The sequence below is a fragment of the Oryx dammah genome, unplaced genomic scaffold, assembly GCF_014754425.2.
Source record: "Oryx dammah isolate SB20612 unplaced genomic scaffold, SCBI_Odam_1.1 HiC_scaffold_6, whole genome shotgun sequence".
Classification (NCBI taxonomy): Eukaryota; Metazoa; Chordata; class Mammalia; order Artiodactyla; family Bovidae; genus Oryx; species Oryx dammah.
In genome coordinates this window covers 34,281,304-34,299,940 of record NW_024070190.1, presented here as the reverse complement: position 1 = coordinate 34,299,940, position 18,637 = coordinate 34,281,304, and the positions used below count along the sequence as shown (strand labels likewise).

At 38.1% G+C, this 18,637-nt stretch overlaps 1 protein-coding gene across 2 annotated transcripts in view; it reads left to right on the top strand.

The window, feature by feature from the left end:
- The first annotated feature begins 1,345 nt into the window (after nt 1-1,345).
- Nucleotides 1,346-18,637, top strand: part of VPS26A (VPS26, retromer complex component A) — a 28,358-nt gene continuing 11,066 nt past the window's right edge. The window contains exons 1-4 of one of the 2 annotated variants that reach the window (XM_040242210.1): nt 1,346-1,558; nt 7,192-7,341; nt 16,444-16,519; nt 17,622-17,778. In XM_040242210.1, the coding sequence (XP_040098144.1) occupies nt 1,556-1,558; nt 7,192-7,341; nt 16,444-16,519; nt 17,622-17,778 (386 nt within the window). In that variant the 5' untranslated portion in view covers nt 1,346-1,555. Of the gene's footprint in view, nt 1,559-7,191; nt 7,342-16,439; nt 16,520-17,621; nt 17,779-18,637 lie in introns of both variants that reach the window. The other variant, XM_040242211.1, reaches the window with a different exon arrangement.

Sequence of the window (18,637 nt, the reverse complement as noted above, 5' to 3'; positions counted from 1 at the left end):
TCCCACTGAGTCATCATTGCACCTTTGTCAAAGATCATTTGACTATATACCTGAGGACTTTTTAAAAATATAGTTTTCAGAGCAGGTTTAGATTCACAGCAAGTACAGAATTCTCATGTATCCCTTACATGCTAAATACGCTTTTAGCTTCCTGATGTAAACTTAGATTATAAAACTTCTTTTCAAATACATGCATGTAAAGCTACAGATCTTCCTCTTAAACACTACTCTCACTGCATCCCATAAATTCTCTTAGGTCGTATTTTCATTATCTTCCAGTTCAAACCATTTAAAAATTCCCATTGTTCTTTGACTTAAGAGGTTTAGAATTACATTGCTTACCTTCCAAATATTTGTGGATTTTCTGGCTTTTGTTATTTCTAGTTTAATTCTGTTGTGGTTAGAGACCATATTCTAATTTCTAGCCTCTTAAATATGAGACTTGTTTAATTACCCTGCATCACAAACTTGATGTGGTTTTGTTATGATGGGAAAACCGGTGGGTTCAGACTGTCTTTTTTTTTTTCTCCTGCTTTGGTTTTGTATAGATAGAGTGCGCTGTGGTAGCGCAACACTAAGTTCTGATATCTTAAAACAGTATTCCACTCACGGGTATGTCCTCTAAATTTACCCTACAAAGATTAGGACGCGGTTCAAGAAAGGAGTACCTCAAGGCTGTATATTGTCACCCTGCTGCAGTCCATGGGGTCGCAGAGTCGGACACGACTAAGCGACTTAACTGAAAGACAGTACTTTCGAGCAGCAGCATCGGACTGTTTAGGAACGCTTTCTACCCGTCACGGCACAGCTCAAGATTGGTACTTCACCAGCCATCTGTGTATCTCTCGAAGCAACGGATGTAGTACTCTCTTTTTCGGGGGTGGGGATTGTCAGAGGTGACAAAGCTAGTAAGTTCTCAAAACTCAGAAGCTCTCTGAGAGAGAGGATATAAGTTAGGCAAAGCTCGAGAATGGTGGCAGGATGCCTCTTCCCGGAATTGAGGGAGCAAGTCTCTTGAGAGGTCTAACGAAACAGGGCCTCGAGTAACAGCTACCCTTCAACTCCGCGGCCCCATAACCCATCCGCAGGGAGAGCCTCCCACAAGAACCTTTTCTTTCTACCTTCTTTCCCAGCAGCTCAAATTTCCACCAAGAAGAGGAACTGGGTGTGGCAAAAAGAAGAGTCAGTCAGGGAACCGCCTGTCACATGACAGGAGCGCGCGGAGGACCTGGGGAGCCTCGGTCTGCCCTGGCCCCGCCCTGGCCCCGCCCCCTTGACGCCGTCGCAGTGACCCCGCCCCCTCCGCCGTGGGGTGGAGCACGAGGCCCCTCCTCCAAACGGCCTCCCCTCGGAGGGCCAGTCTGGCCAGTAGGGCGGGGCGAGAGGCTCAGAGGGGGCCTGCTCTAGGGGAGGGCAGGAAAGGAAAGGACGGGTCACGTGCGGCCGGCGGCCTGAGGTCACGTGACGGGCGCCTGGGAGGAGGGAACTGGGGCTAGGAGTTCTCCTGAGGGAAGAGGCGTGAAGTGGGGGGGACGCGGCGGCGGCAGCGCTGACAATGGTGAGTGCACGGCGGCCCGCGCGCTCGCCCGCAGCCTTTGTCCCGGATCGCGCGGCCGGACGGCCAACGGCGGGCCCGATGTCGCGGGGACGGCTCTTGGGAGCGGCAGGAGAGGGTAGGCGGGCAGGGCGGGGAGCCGGGTTAGGCCTGTCTGGCCGCCGCGGGGCTAGGGAAGAGCGGGCTGCGCCGCTTCTTCCCAGTCTTGGCAAGGCCCGAGTACCTGCGGGTGACGAGGCGTTCTCCTGGCTATGTCGGGGCCTCTGCCAGCGTTCTTCGATCGGCTATGGGGGGCCGTGGCTGGTTACTCGGATCCCGCCTCTGCGGACGCGCCACCGCCTCCCCTTCCAAGGTAGCCAGACCTTCTGCTCCTGGGCAGCCTCGCTTCCTTTCAGATGGGGTGACCCAAGAGTCCTCCAGTTCCGGACTCGGTGGACTTGGTCACTCTCTTGCAGTGTTGATCAGGAGCTTGGTAAACTCCTTGAGTCTTTTTTTTTTCTTTTCTTTTTAAACTAGCATATGGTGATACCCTGCGACTTCCTGACCCCAGGTTAGCCTTAACGTTGACACTTGTAGAATGAGACAGAAAAAGAAAAGGACGTTGGAGGGGAGGACGTTTTTAAGTCAAAGGCAGTAGTTTCGTGCCCACTGGTTTAAACGTTGGCTCTCATTTCCTTCACCAAGCCATTTTGGAAACTTATCTCTTTGGGATGTTGAAATGGCCTAGGGAGCAGAGGAGGGAGGGAAATCAGTACTTCCACCACAATTAGTGGGAAGCACAAGCGTGAGCACGATGGCGTTCAGCTTTGTGTGTGTTGGCGATTGGATCTCATTTGACTGATTTTATGGTAGTATTAATTTACTTGGTTCACTTAGCATACATATGTTGAGCGCCTACTGTGTATTTTCCTGTAAGAGTACCTGGTTTCCCAGAGCTCACCCAGTTCCGTAATCTGCTTGAGACTTTGGCTTCAAGACTAAGCTAGGTTTATTTTTTGAAAAAGTTACATTTGATGAATACATTTTAAAGTCAGGAATCGAGTTGTTTTAAATTTTAAAAAGAAAAGGAGCACAGAAATGTTCATGCTTAAACTTCGAGCCCTTTTCTCTTTTTTTTGTCAGATATACTTAGGCGCTCCCAGGGGCTCTGAGCAAGACTGAATCAGCCCTTGCTCTCTTGTAGCTTGTAGTCCAGAAGGAGATAAACATTTGTGTGATTATTTGTTTAACGTGGAAACAAAACAGCTGTGATAAGAAGGAAGTATTGGGGGGTGACCTTACTAGTCAGGGGGTTAGAGATGGCTTGATTGAATATAATTTGCAAAGAAAACGTAAAAGGCCCTCCTATTTTTTGCTTACATTTAAAATTACTACTTTTAATGCATTATTTTCAAGAACAGTTTTTATTTTCAAGTTACTCTTGAAACAAATACAATTGTAAAGCTTGGAAACACTGAAATAGGCACAAGTGTAATAATATATGTATGAAAATTTGCTGTTTCATTGCTCCTGACCTGAATGCACTAAGTGAATAAATTTTGAGAGCTTCTCTTCTGCCTCACCTTGAGTTGCTTTTCTTTACATTCAGAGGATGTAGTGAAATTTCTTCAGTGAGGGCTATAAAATTCGTCTTTTAACATCCACTTGTAATTTTGCTAGATAGTAATGCTCAATGTTGGGTTACAAATTATGTGAAAAATCTTAAAGTTATTAATGTGAAGTTTAGGATATGATTAGAAAACTGTGAAAATAATTGTTCTAATATTTAATTAGTCATATATAGTGCCTGTAGTTATTTAAAGGCTAAGAGTTTTGATTTGTATAATTTCTAGTATTGCTCCTGAAAATCCCATATTTTGAATACATACTTGAAGGTATCTTTTCTAAAAGATCTTGGCAGTCTTTCTCTTTAAGATTTCAGAAGTGCCTCTTGTAATTTCAGCAGAAGTGTGCGTTAATATATCCTAACCTTCTTTACAGCTTTTATTCCTTCGCCTTGTAGTCTTCACCATTCTGACAATTCTGTATTTTTCCGTCTTTATATAAATCAGAAGTATTATCATTTGACTGTGAATAATTTTTAAAAGATTTAAAATTTGTAACTTTTTGTTTGAAATGATAGGATGTGCAAGAAGATGCACATCTTGAAATAAAAACTTTATTTGTTTAATTTCTGGCCACACAAGGTGACTTGTGGGATCTTAGATCCCTGACCAGGGATGGATCAAACCTGTCAAACCTGTGCCCTTGGCAGTGAAAGCGCTGAGTCCTAACCACTATTTCTGAAATACTTCATGCATGCAGAAAATGATTGAGGACAACAGATAGTTTTTACATATTTTTAATGCCTAACAATTTTTTAGTTTTACATATGCTGTCAAAACAAGACTTATTGTTTATAGTTACTAATTGTCGTTAGTTAATTGTGAAGTTAATGTACTTTTAAGTCTGTTTTATACCATTTTAATTAGTGGCAACTTTGACATTTTATTTTTGAATATTGATCTTTTAATATCAACTTTCAAATCCCAGTTCAGTTGTATATGTTAAGCATTATGTATGTGGGAAAAAGTGACCATAATATTTTGTTTCATTTGTAAAACAATTCTTATAGTTTTCAAATCTCATTTTTCCTGGAACCTACTCTAGGAAGTATTAAGAGGGAATAAAAAATTTTTTTTTTATTTTCCTGCTTCGGTTTTATGATTCAAATTTTGAGACTGGCATCTATTCTTTCATAATTGTTTCTCTCATGGCAGCTCCCCAGTACCTGCCCCCTTTGCTGGATCAGTGCTTTGCAGGTAGTTGATGATTAGTAAATATCAGCTGACTGATTTTGACCTGCTATACATTCTCATATTTGTAGCTCTTAGGAGAATGTATACCATTTTGAGCAAGTTGTGAGTTTAAAACTTGGGGTATGAAAGCTAACTAGGAAGGGACAAAACATCTTGTCAAAGGGAAATTTGCTCTTTATGTATTTGGAGTATGAGTACTAATCTGGTAATTCATTGAGTTGCTTTCTTGAAATTATAATCCTTTTGTTAATAAAGGATTAATAAAAACGAAGAAGGCAGGAATTTTCCCTGTGGTCCAGTGGTTGGGACTCTGTGTTTTCACTGCCAAGGGCCCAGGTTTGATAACCAGGGTCCCACAAACAGTGCTGTAGCCAAAAAAAAAAAAAAAACCAAAAAAACAAAGAAGCAAGCTCAGAATTTAGGAGAACAGTCTCCATCCATCATATTAGTAGTATCAGCCTGTGATCCACATAGCCGTAGCAGGATTGTTGGCTTGTTTGCCATTACCCTTCCTCCTGAGCACAGAACTGAGCCTTAACTCAAGCTCCTTGCTCTAGACTTCACTACTGCATCAGTGCCAACTTCCTGGGGGAGGGCTGGTCTTACCAAACATACTAAGTTTTAGCTTATTTCTTTTATGTATCCGTTTATTTTTTATTATCAGGACAGTATGTGTTTTACTCAAAATTAACAATCAACAAGTATTTGAATGCCTTCTATTAAATGCCACATGCTTCCCCTGGCCACTGAGTCTTCAGTGTTGAGCAAAGGATAAGGTCTCTGTCCTCATGAAGTTTATAGTTCAGTTGGGGAGTCAGATACTTAGCAAGTACACAGATTATAATAAATGGGCTTCCCTGGTGGCTCAGATGGTAAAGAGTTTGCCTGCGATGCAGGAGACCTGGGTTCAATCCCTGGGTTGGGAAGATCCCATGGAGAGGGAAATGGCAACTCACTCCCGTACGCTTGCCTGGAAATTCTCATGGACAGAGAAACCTGGTGGGCTACAGCCCATGGGGTTGCAGAGTTGGACATGACTGAGCGACTAACATTTTTATAATAAATGATGAAGTAAACTTACATGGTGTTGTACTTCCCAGATTTGGAGAATTCAGTTTTGATTAGGAAGTTAGGGAAGGCCTCTTTATGGAGGTGAGTCACAGTGAAAGGATGACTTTGTTAGGATAACTTGGTCTAGGACAAGAAGGAGACTGGGCGTATTTGAGAACTTGCATCATTTGAGTCTGGTGTGGCTGGAGGGATGAATAGAGCAAGATATGTATAGGCCATGTTATGGAATACATTGTATATGTGTATGTTTAAAATAGCATTTCATTAAGTGTTAACTATAGAAAAGTGCACAAATAAGTTGTACAGCCTGATGAACTTTCACAAAGTCAATATACCTATGTATTAAGCACTCAGATAAAACCAAACAGAACATTAATAGCGCCCCAGTGCTTTCTTCCAACTACTTCCTGACTTCTAATACCACTATAATGTCCATCATGTTTTTTATTTTTTAATAAACAGAATAATACAGTGTGTATTTTTGTGTCTGGTCTCTTTCACTCAACGTGTATGTGAGATACATCTTTGTTGTAATTCATTCCATTGCCCACTGTATGAATATAGATAAAAATGTATGTGTCCATTTTCTCATTGATAAATATTTGGATTATTTCCTAAGTGAGCCTGTTGTGAACAATGATGTTATGAACATTCTTATATTGGTCTCCTGGTTTATATGTGTAAGTTTCTGTTTAGGGTGGATACCTAGGGGTATAATTGCTAGATCATTGATATATATATTTATATCTTTAGCTTTACCAGATAATGCCAACTATTTTCTAAAGTAGTTGTTCCAATTTATACTGCCACCAGCATGTTGAAGGATATGATTGGGTTTATTTATTTATTTATTTCTGTTGCACTGCACAGCATTCCAAATCTTAGTTCCCCAACCAAGGATCGAACCTGTACTGGTGCAGTGGAAGCATGACATCCTAACCACTGGGCCTCCAAAGAAGTCCCCAGATTTATGTTTTTAAGAGAGAACTCTGTGTAAATTTTAAGAAAGACTAGAAAACTAGCTTTTATAGGAGGCAAAAAATAATCCACAGCTGTATGTGACATTGGGATAGCCAATGGATTCTGTATTATTTCCAGCTAATGTGTTTTGCCCTTCCTAAGCAATTGATCTTTGTCTGTTTTACTTCTGTCATATTCAGGATTTACAGAACAAGGCTTAAACACTTTGTTTAGAAAAATTAACAAATTTAATTAGTCTCCTCTATTAGAGCCAGTTTTATTTCAAGGGTTTACACAATGTAACATATCCTGTTAAGACTTATATAGCAGTAGGTTTTCCATAAGTAGTACATTGTAATAATTCATGAGTAATTGGGATTGTATGAGTTTCATTATAGCAATATAATGAAAGAACCTCAAAGATGTATAACTAAAGGTAACTTTTTTCAAATCCAGATGTTAAGATTAATTTTTTAGATTTTTGGTATATGTTAGAATTTGATTATTTATAGTGGTTACTTGTGGAAATGATTGAAATTATAGTGTTTCAATTTATTTAGTTTTGGGGGGACTGTTTATTTTATTGTGGTAGAAAACAAATTTATCTGCAATAAATTTTTAAGGGTACAGTGCAGCATTAGCTATATGCATATTGTATGATATTTATTTAGTTTTGATGCAGTATTTGGTATGAATTCTTACTTCATCCTGAATTCATAGGTTAACTTTAGGTTATAGGTAATCAAGTTTGAATCTTAAACTGTAGTGACTGATAAAACAATTGTGAGAATTTTTCTTTTATTTTAGAGTTTTCTTGGAGGATTTTTCGGTCCCATTTGTGAGATCGACGTTGTCCTTAATGATGGGGAAACCAGGAAAATGGCGGAAATGAAAACTGAAGATGGCAAAGTAGAAAAGCACTATCTTTTCTATGATGGAGAATCTGTTTCAGGAAAGGTAAATATTTTGTTTGGAGAATTATCTAGTTGTAGAATATTAGAATTAGTCATGAAAGTGGCTTGTGCTGTATCTAAATTTGAATGATTTTGTTAGAGATGGAAAATGTTTTTCAGACGGTCAGCTTTGATTCAACAGAACACTTGCAGGAAAGATTCTTATACTGAAATGGTTATGGGCAAAGTCTAAATTAAACTATGTGCAGAATTTTGTGTTTGTGACCATGTGCATCTGTTTAACATACGACAGTTTCTACAGTGGGGCTGTGATCCACTCAAAGTTTGTTTCTCCTTTAATTGAGTTATGGAGACTGGGGATAATTCTCTAGTTCAGTTCATTTGCTCAGTCGTGTCCGACTCTCCCCATGAATCACAGCACACCAGGCCTCCCTGTCCATCACCAACTCCCGGAGTTCACTCAAACTCATGTCCATCGAGTCGGTGATGCCATCCAGCCATCTCATCCTCTGCCGTCCCCTTCTCCCCCTGCCCCCAATCCCTCCCAGCATCAGAGTCTTTTCCAATGAGTCAACTCTTCGCATGAGGTGGCCAAAGTATTGGAGTTTCAGCTTCAGCATCAGTCCTTCCAATGAACACCCAGGACTGATCTCCTTTAGGATGGACTGGTTGGATCTCCTTGCAGTCCAAGGGACTCTCAAGAGTTTTCCCTAACACCACAGTTCAAAAGCATCAATTCTTCAGGGCTCAGCTTTCTTCACAGTCCAACTCTCACATCCATACATGACCACTGGAAAAACCATAGCCTTGACTAGACACTTCCTAAAAGTTTTTTTCTCATTCTTTATAGGTTATCAGTCTGTACTACTTTCATTGTGTCTATTGATCTCATTTCTTGATACTCTGTAGAGGATTTAAGCACATTGAGAATATGTCCATGCTTGGTCAGATACATTTGTGATACCTTATGTGGTTTAACTTTTTCCCCCTTTTCCTTACCAAGGATTATTCTTACACCTCATGGAATATGATTACTACTCATTAATTTGTGATACTGAAGAATGGTAATATCCTAGATAAAATCAAATCATAAAATGTTTGAAAAAAATTTTCTAAATATAAAAGATTAAAAAATATTAAGAGTTTTTCTCTCCTGCTTGTTAAGGTAATACATATATATTGTAAACAGTTTGGGAAATAAAATAGTTATCTATAGTCCCATCATATGGAAATAACTCAGTATTAAAATTTGAATGTGTTTCTTCCTAGTCTCTCTGCATTAGTTAATGTTTCTGTATATGTAATATATTAAGCATACCTTTTCCCTACTGTTGGATATTTAACTAGTTTCTGTTTTTCAAATTGCTTGTAGTATATCCCCATATGTTTAGTAATACAGACATTTTATACATGAGTTTTTCTTCAGATTTCTGTAGGATAAGATTATTTCCTTTAGAATGAATTCCTAGGAATGGCTGGACATGAATATTTGACATGAATATTTGAAGGGTATCGATACATGTTAACCTGGAAAATTTGCATGACATCTCATGTTCACTTAATACCTTGTTTCACTTAGCAGCAGCAGCAGAGCTGAATATGATCACTTTTTAACCTTTGCTATTTCTGTAGGCAAAAATGATACTATTCTTTGATAGCATTCTTTGGTTACTAAGTAGGTTGAACTTAGGTTTACCAGCCGTTTTACTGCATCGTCTATTCTGGTCCTTTGCCACTTACTGGTGTCTTAGTGTTATATCTGAAATAAATGTTTTTCTTTTCTACTTTACTCTTCCTTTAAAATGATGGGGAGAAAGAGAAGAAATCTGAAAAAGAGTGACAAAATCATTAAAAGTATGGAACACATCAAACAAGTAAAGGAAATAGTGCTTGATCTATGGAAAAGATGAGTTGTTAATATGGTGGGATTAGAAGAGGTAGAAGGAAATGGCAACCCAGTCCAGTACTCTTGCCTGGAAAATTCCATGGATGGAGGAGCCATGGGGTCACAAAGAGTCGGACACAACTGAGTGACTTCACTTTGAGTAGAAGGGGTAGAGATACCAATCTAGTTTTTCTAGGGAGAGACAACCTCAGATTTTCAAAATTTATAGACATAACACCACCAAAAACAAGTCTTACCACACTAGTCTAGGCTTTGTAAAATGTCTGAATATAGTTAAAAGATCATTGGGCTGGGGTTGGAAGATCTAGCCTTGGACTTTACCACTGTCTTGATAGGTAGCTCTGGGCAGTCATTTAACTTTGTAGATCTCAGCTGTAAGTTGAGGTTGGACTAAATCATTGGTTTCCAAACTTTGTTATGCATTGTAGGAAGAATACTTCATGTATTAGAAAAAAAAATCTTAGAGACTGAAAGACCTGACATCCTGCCTAGAGCAAGAATATTCCTGACATGTGAGCTGTCTGTCTATACCTTTTTTTCCAGGTTTTTTCTAAGAGCAGTTTTAGATTTACATAAAATTGTGAGGGAGGTATAGAGATTTCCCATTATCAACATCAGCCCCTAGAATGGTACATTTTTGATCAAGGATGAACTTACATTGACACATTATAGTCACCCAAAGTTTGTAGTTTACCTAAGGGTTCACTTGTGGTGATGTATATTCTATGGGTTTGGACAAATGTATAATGTATAATATATAATAATAATAACAATATACAAATGTTGTGTTTCCTTTTTGGTAGTGCTTTTTGTAACCTATTTAAGACATCTTTGCCTGCCTTATGGGCATGAAAATATTCTCCTGTTCCTCCTATAATTTTAAGTAGTTTTATATTTCACATTTAGATCCTCTGGTTTTTGAAATTGATTTTGTCTTTATGACATAAGAGTCAAGGCTACTTATTATTTTTTCCCCATATGGATATCTAATTGACCCAGGACATTTATTGAAAAAGCCATCCTTTCCACCACTGCATTGTAGCGTCACCTTTGTCAGTAACCAGAGGTTGTATGAGTCTGTTTCAGCCTCTGTGTTCTATTCCATTGTTTTATTTGTGATATATACTTTCTTTTATATTTAAAAAATATAGCTTTATTAAGTTATAATTCACATATCATAAATTTACCCTACTGAGTATATACAGTTAAGAGATTTTCACTACTTTTGCAGAGTTGTGCAGCTGTCATCACTAGCTAATTCCATAATGTTTTCATCACCGAGACGAAACACCATAACATTAGCAGTCATTCACTTGGCGCCATATACTAAATGTTTGTGTCCTCATAAGATTTGTGTGTTAAAACCTAATCCTTAATATGATGTACTTGTAGGTGGGGTGGGGCTGAGTGGAGGGGGAGGGGGAGAGGCTTTGGGAAATGATTAGGTCATAAGGGCTGTGCCCTCATGAATGGGATTAGTGTCCTCAGAGAAATCTTGTGTGCACCTTCTGACATGTGAGGACATAGTGAAAAGGTAGCCATCTGTGAACCAGAAAGCAAACTCTCCCAGACACCAAATCTGCTGGTGCTTTGATCTTGAACTTCACAGCTTCCAGAACTGTTAGCAGTAAATTTATGTTGTTTTTAAGCCACCTAGTCTGTTGTTTTTTGTTACAGCAGCCTGAGTGAACTAAGACACCTAGCATCCACTAATCTACAGATGTACTTTCTTTCTCTATGGATTTGGCCTATTCTGGACATTTCATATAAATAGAATCATACAACATGTGGCTTTTGTGTTTGGCTCCTTTCACTTAGCATGATGTCTTCAAGGTTTATTACTTTTAAGAAAATTTTTGGTCAAAAATATAGTAAAATTTGCTATTTTAACCATTTTTAATGTATATAATTCAGTAGCATTAATCACATTCACAATGTTGTGCAGTCATCACCACTATTTTGAAATTTTTTCATCATCCCAAACAGAAACTTTGTACTCATTAAACAATAGCTGTCCTTTTCGCTTTTCTCCCAGTCCATGGATACCTCTAGTCTACTATTTTTTCCCTGTAAATTTGCCTGTTCTGGGCTTCTTCTATTTCATATAAGTGGTTATACAAGATTTGTCTTTTTGTGTCTGCCTCATTTCATGTAGCATGATGTTTTCAAAGTTCTTTCATGTTGTAGCATTTATCAAAGCACGATTCTTTTTTATGGCTGAATGATGTTTTAGTAGCCCACCAAGCTCCTCCGTCCATGGGATTCTCCAGGCAAGTATACTGGAGTGGGTTGCCATTTCCTTCTCCAGGGGATCTTCCCGACCCAGGGATCGAAACCAGGTCTCCCACATTGCAGGCAGACACTTTAACCTCTGAGCCACCAGGGAATTAAATATAATAGAATAAAATGTAATGAAATAAAAACTCTATTAAATGAAATAGAATAAAAGAGCCACTAAAATGCAAAGCTTTGGGGGAATTTAACCTTCTCACACGAGACAGAAGATTCTCCTGGTAAACCAGCAGGCTGGAAAGGGTTTCACAGAACTGCACAGAGAGCTTGAAGGGGCATCTGCCATTCTGACCACAGACTGCTATTGGTCTTTAAGGAACAAGTTCAGCTTCTTATTGCTGGCTGGTCTGACTGGACCTCTCATGGGAATGGGCTGTGATAAAGGAGGTGAGGTGGGGAGAGCTCTGCCTCCTATAGAACTAACACCCAAAAAAGTTGTCCTTTTCATTATAGGGGACTGGAATGCAAAAGTAGGAAGTCAAGAAACACCTGGAGTAACAGGCAAATTTGGCCTTGGAATGCAGAATGAAGCAGGGCAAAGACTAATACAGTTTTGCCAAGAAAATGCACTGGTCATAGCAAACACCCTCTTCCAACAACACAAGAGAAGACTCTACACATGGACATCACCAGATGGTCAACACTGAAATCAGATTGATTATATTCTTTGCAGCCAAAGATGGAGAAGCTCTATACAGTCAACAAAAATAAGACCAGGAGCTGACTGTGGCTCAGATCATGAATTCCTTATTGCCAAATTCAGACTTAAATTGAAGAAAGTAGGGAAAACCGCTAGACCATTTAGGTATGACCTAAATCAAATCCCTTATGATTATACAGTGGAAGTGAGAAATAGATTTAAGGGACTAGATCTGATAGATAGAGTGCCTGATGAACTATGGAATGAGGTCCGTGACATTGTACAGGAGACAGGGATCAAGACCATCCCCATGGAAAAGAAATGCAAAAAAGCAAAATGGCTGTCTGGGGAGGGCTTACAAATAGCTGTGAAAAGAAGAGAAGTGAAAAGCAAAGGAGAAAAGGAAAGATAGAAGCATCTGAATGCAGAGTTCCAAAGAATAGCAAGAACAGGTAAGAAAGCCTTCTTCAGCGATCAATGCAAAGAAATAGAGGAAAACAACAGAATGGGAAAGACTAGAGATCTCTTCAAGAAAATTAGAGATACGAAGGGAACATTTCATGCAAAGATGGGATCGATAAAGGACAGAAATGGTACGGACCTAACAGAAGCAGAAGATATTAAGAAGGGGTGGCAAGAATACACAGAACTGTACAAAAAAGATCTTCATGACCCAGGTAATCACGATGGTGTGGTCACTCACCTAGAACCAGACATCCTGGAATGTGAAGTCACGTGGGCCTTAGAAAGCATCACTACGAACAAAGCTAGTGGAGGTGATGGAATTCCAGTTGAGCTATTTCAAATCCTGAAAGATGATGCTGTGAAAGTGCTGCACTCAATATGCCAGCAAATTTGGAAAACTCAGCAGTGGCCACAGGACTGGAAAAGGTCAGTTTTCATTCCAATCCTAAAGAAAGGCAATGCCAAAGAATGCTCAAACTACCGAACAATTGCACTCATCTCACACGCTAGTAAAGTAATGCTCAAAATTCTCCAAGCCAGGCTTCAACAATATGTGAACCGTGAACTTCCTGATGTTCAAGCTGGTTTTAGAAAGGGCAGAGGAACCAGAGACCAAATTGCCAACATCTGGTGGATCACCGAAAAAGCAAGAGAGTTCCAGAAAAACATCTATTTCTGCTTTATTGACTATGCCAAAGCCTTTGACTGTGTGGATCACAATAAACTGTGCAAAGTTCTGAGAGAGATGGGAATACCAGACCACCTGACCCGCCTCTTGAGAAATCTGTATGCAGGTCAGGAAGCAACAGTTAGAACTGGACATGGAACAACAGACTGGTTCCAAATAGGAAAAGGAGTGCATCAAGGCTGTATATTGTCACCCTGCTTATTTAACTTCTATGCAGGGTACATCATGAGAAACGCTGGACTGGAAGAAACACAAGCTGGAATCAAGATTGCCGGGAGAAATATCAGTAACCTCAGATATGCAGATGACACCACCCTTATGGCAGAAAGTGAAGAGGAACTAAAAAGCCTCTTGATGAAAGTGAAAGAGCAGAGTGAAAAAGTTGGCTTAAAGCTCAATATTCAGAAAACAAAGATCATGGCATCCGGTCCCATCACTTCATGGGAAATAGATGGGGAAACAGTGGAAACAGTGTCAGACTTTTTGTTTTTGGGCTCCAAAATCACTGCAGATGGTGATTGCAGCCATGAAAGTAAAAGACGCTTACTCCTTGGAAGAAAAGTTATGACCAACCTAGATAGCATATTCAAAAGCAGAGACATTACTTTGCCGAGTAAGGTCCGTCCAGTCAAGGCTATGGTTTTTCCAGTGGTCATGTATGCATGTGAGTGTTGGACTATGAAGAAGGCTGAGGGCCGAAGAATTGATGCGTTTGAACTGTGGTGTTGGAGAAGACTCTTGAGAGTCCCTTGGACTGCAAGGAGATCCAGCAAGTCCATTCTGAAGGAGATCAGCCCTGGGATTTCTTTGGAAGGAATGATGCTAAAGCTGAAACTCTAGTACTTTGGCCACCTCATGCGAAGAGTTGACTCATTGGAAAAGACTCTGATGCTGGGAGGGATTGGGGGCAGGAGGAGAAGGGGACGTCAGAGGATGAGATGGCTGGATGGCATCACTGACTCAATGGATGTGAGTCTGGGTGAATTCCGGGAGTTGGTGATGGACAGGCAGGCCTGGCGTGCTGCAATTCATGGGGTTGCAAAGAGTTGGACATGACTGAGCGACTGAACTAACTGACTGACTGACTGTCTAGTATGTGGATGTACATTTCTTCATCCTTCAGTTGAGGACATTTCAGTTAAGTATACTTGGGTTTCTATTTATTGACTATTAAGAATATTTCTGTACATTTGTGTATACGTTTTTGTGTGACTGTGTTTTCTTTTCTCTGGAGTGTAGACTTAGGAATGGAATTGCTGGGTTATGTGTTAACTTTTAGGGGAACTTCCAGACTTTTCCAGAGCAGCTGTGCCATTTTATATTCTCTCCAGCAATGTATGAGAGTTCCAGTTTCTTCACCTTCTTGGCAATACTTATTATTGTCTGATTATTTTTTTGTGGGTGAAAAGTGGTCATATGGTTTTGATTTGCATTTCCTTTAATGATGAATAATATTGAGCATCTTTTCATGTGCTTATTGCTGTCTGTATATCATCTCTGGAGAAAAGTCTGTTCATATCATTTGACCATTTTTAATTGGGTTGTCTGTCTTGATCATTGAGTTGTAAGAGTTCTTTATGTATTCTAGATACAAGTCCTTTATCAGTAATATTTTGCAGACATTTTCTCTACTTCTGTGAGTTGTCTTTTCACTTTCTTGATGGTATCTTGAAGCACTAGTTTTTTGTTTGATGATGTCCAATTTATCTTTTTTTGAAATTTCACTTCTCATGCTTTAGGTGTCATTTGAAAAACAGTTTCCCATCCAAGATAATGAAGATTTACACTTGTGTTTTCTGCTAAGAATTTCATAACTGTAGCTCTTACATTTAGGTCTTTGCTACATTTTGAATTAATATTTGTGTATGATATGAGGTAGGAATCCAGTTTCTTTGTTTTGTATGGTGAGATTGAGTTGTTCTACTACCGTTTGTTGAAAAGAATATTCTTTCCCCATTGAACTGTCTTGGGACTCCTGTAGCATATACTTTTTACACTTAATTGCTGTTTGTCATAAAAAAGCTGCAAAGAAGGAAACAAAGTTACCCATAGAATTTTCCTTTTCTGTACTTTAAAAAATATAATTGGCATTATACTTGTATACAATTTGACCATGCCTCCTACATGTAACATATCATGCACATCTTCCCACATCACTAAAAATTCATTGACCTTATTATTTTTGTACTTTAATTATACTCCATCATGTGATATACTCTAATTTAGTTACTTCTTTTTCTGACATATTAATTTTGGAAGGTGAATAACTTAACTCACCCTGGTTATAGATGTAGAAGATAGGGAAGCATGAATATTTTAATTACATAATTTATAAACAGAAGTATTTGAACTTCTTTTTATTGGTTCTTGATTTCTATTGAGAAGCATTGTTTGAAAGAACAGCTTTTAAGAGTCACATTACCAATATTTTTACAGTAAAGAACAAACCTGGGAGTATGGGTTTTTTTTGTATTTTAGCTAATCCTTAAATGGTTGAAATTTTGTTTTTAATATCTGTGTACTTTATATTTTGTCAAATTAAAATGTGTAATATTAAGGTTTCCATTTAGCAGATACAAATTTAGGGATTTTAGATTATATACTTAATTTCAAAAGTATGTAAGATATATCATACTCAAAATTTAAATCTTTAGACAATCTATTTTTAGGATGAGTAGCAGACTTAGGGCAGTAACTGTTTCTTTTAATATCAAAAATTATAACAATATATGGTTGGTTATAAAAAGCTGAAAGTGATCTTTTAGGTCAGTTTTTGGAGTTATTAATAACCTTTATATTAAAATGCTATTATAGAATTGTTTAACTATTTGACCAGAAAACGTATTTGAATAGTTGAAAGTTTTCCCTTTTATTGATTCTTTGTAGTTCTCCAGCTCTAAAGAAACATTCCTTCCTAACAAAGCATACATATAAGTAATAAGTACATATAAGTAACAAGTTCATTAGTGATTGTATAGGAGTAAGTTTTATCTTCTCTGGAGCTATAAAATCATCATAATCTAGGTATGTGGTGGTTTCTCAGACTTCAGAAATGAACACCTGAAGTGTTTATATATTATATTTATCTGGAAGGAATCTGCTAGTAGGCCCACAGAGGATTGTTAACATCTCTTAAAATTTCGTGTTTTGGCAGGTGAACGTAGCCTTTAAGCAACCTGGAAAGAGGCTAGAGCACCAAGGAATTAGAATTGAATTTGTAGGTCAAATTGGTGAGTTTAAAATAGTACTACTTTTTTTTGTTGTTAACTGAGTTTGAAGAGAGTTTGATATGGTAGTTAAATAATTGAATTAGAGTTTAGCTTTATGGAAAGAAGGAATTGATTTTGCATAATAAAAGGATTTATTTTATAAACATTAAATAATCATGTTTCTTTTAATTATATTAAATGATATTTGACTCATGCTGCCTTTACTTGTGATGAAATCTGATTATTAAAAGTGAAAGGAGTTATGTAAGCTACCAGCCTTGAAAAATAATTCAAGTAAATTAGTTGACTCCCTGAAATTTCCACCTGCCTAGGTTTTTCACCAGCTTTATTCACAATTAGCAGTGTCACCTTCATCCTTCACTTGCTAATTACTCATGCCATTGTCTTCCTACCTTAGTTTATACCTGTAGCCAGACTCACCTGTCAACAGAAAATTCCATGTGAAAAGGAAAGTTGTAATTTCTTCTTGACTTAGATCAACTTGTGTATGTTTCCATTCATATATTTCTTGTTTTAGCAGGAGTTAAACTATATAAATCTTCGGGTACTGCAGATGCAGAAAGAGAAAAGAAAATAGATCCTAGCTTTCTAAGTTTTATTGTCTGTTTTGAAAGTATCAAAATTGGAATGGGTAGATCTTTGTTTAGGTATCTATTTTGGATGAGATTATACTTAAGGGGCAAATTATGGTAATTAACTGATAGTTGATTTTAGTCTTTTACATAGTATAGTTTTATCAGGGTAATATATTTGCCTAACTAAAACAAAACAACAAAGCAGTTTTTGTCTTGAAGGGAGGAAGTTCAAATAATTGCTGGAAATGTAGCAATTTAAACAGCTTCTTATTGGGCAAACCGTAACTACACTAAAGGATTGAATTCTTTCATAACAGAAATTTTCATTTTGCTATGCCACTTGAATTTTTTTATGCCCATGTGGAGCAAAATAGGATAATGGAATTCAGATCATAGCTCTGGTATTTAAAGTGAAGGCAAATCCAAGTAATTCTTTTGATAAAAATTACTTGCTCTGGAAGTAGAAGTTTGGGTTTTGATGAGATGGATATCAAACATAATTGGTCTTTCTTTTTAAAATTTCTTAGAGCTTTTCAATGACAAGAGTAATACTCATGAATTTGTAAACCTAGTGAAAGAACTAGCCTTACCTGGAGAACTGACTCAGAGCAGAAGTTATGATTTTGAATTTATGCAAGTTGAAAAGCCATATGAATCTTACATCGGTGCCAATGTCCGCTTAAGGTATGAATTGATTTTGTCTACAGTTTATGATACACAAACCAGAAGGTAATGACTACTGTTGAATGTCCTCAACTTCTAATTATAATTTTGGACTGGAAGACTTAAGATTTTGAAAATTCTGTCAAATATATATATATATTTTTTTTTTTTTTCTGGCTAATGCAGATCTGATGTAATAAGATCCTTCTATCAGATTTGTGTGTGTGTGTGCACGCGTGCGCACGTGTTCAGTCATGTGCAACTCTTCGTGACCCCATGAACTATAGCCTGCTGGCTCCTCTGTCCATGGAACTTTCTAGGCAAGAATACCAGAGTGGGTTGCCATTTCCTACTCTAAGGGATCCTCCTGACTCAGGAATCAAACCTGCATCTCTTGGGTCTCCTGCATTGGCAGGCAGATTCTTTACCACTGTGCCACCTGGGAAGCCCTCTATAGGATTCAGAGGATCCCATTGTAAGAAGTTTTAGTCATACACTTCCCTTGTATGTACCTCAGTTTCTTAGATACTTCATTTGTCTTGTAAATGGAATTACCCTCTAAATCCATTAGTTTCTGAATCTCATTTAGTCTATGGTTAAGAAGTGATGTAGAAAAAAAAGAAAAAAAGAATCGATCTAGAGAGATGTCCTCAAATAAGCTTGATGGTAGTACTCCAAATTGATCTAAAAAGTATGTCCACTATTCTTAAAATTGAACTTTGTATTTTTTCCATGGTGAAGGCATTTATTTAAAAATGAAAACTTCTTCATGAAGTAAATGGGGTAAGTTGATCCCTAAGGAATTTCAGGAAGGAGAAAGCTAAAGTTTGCTTATTTGAAACACTGAGCTATCTCACAGGAGGTTTAACTTGTCCTCTCC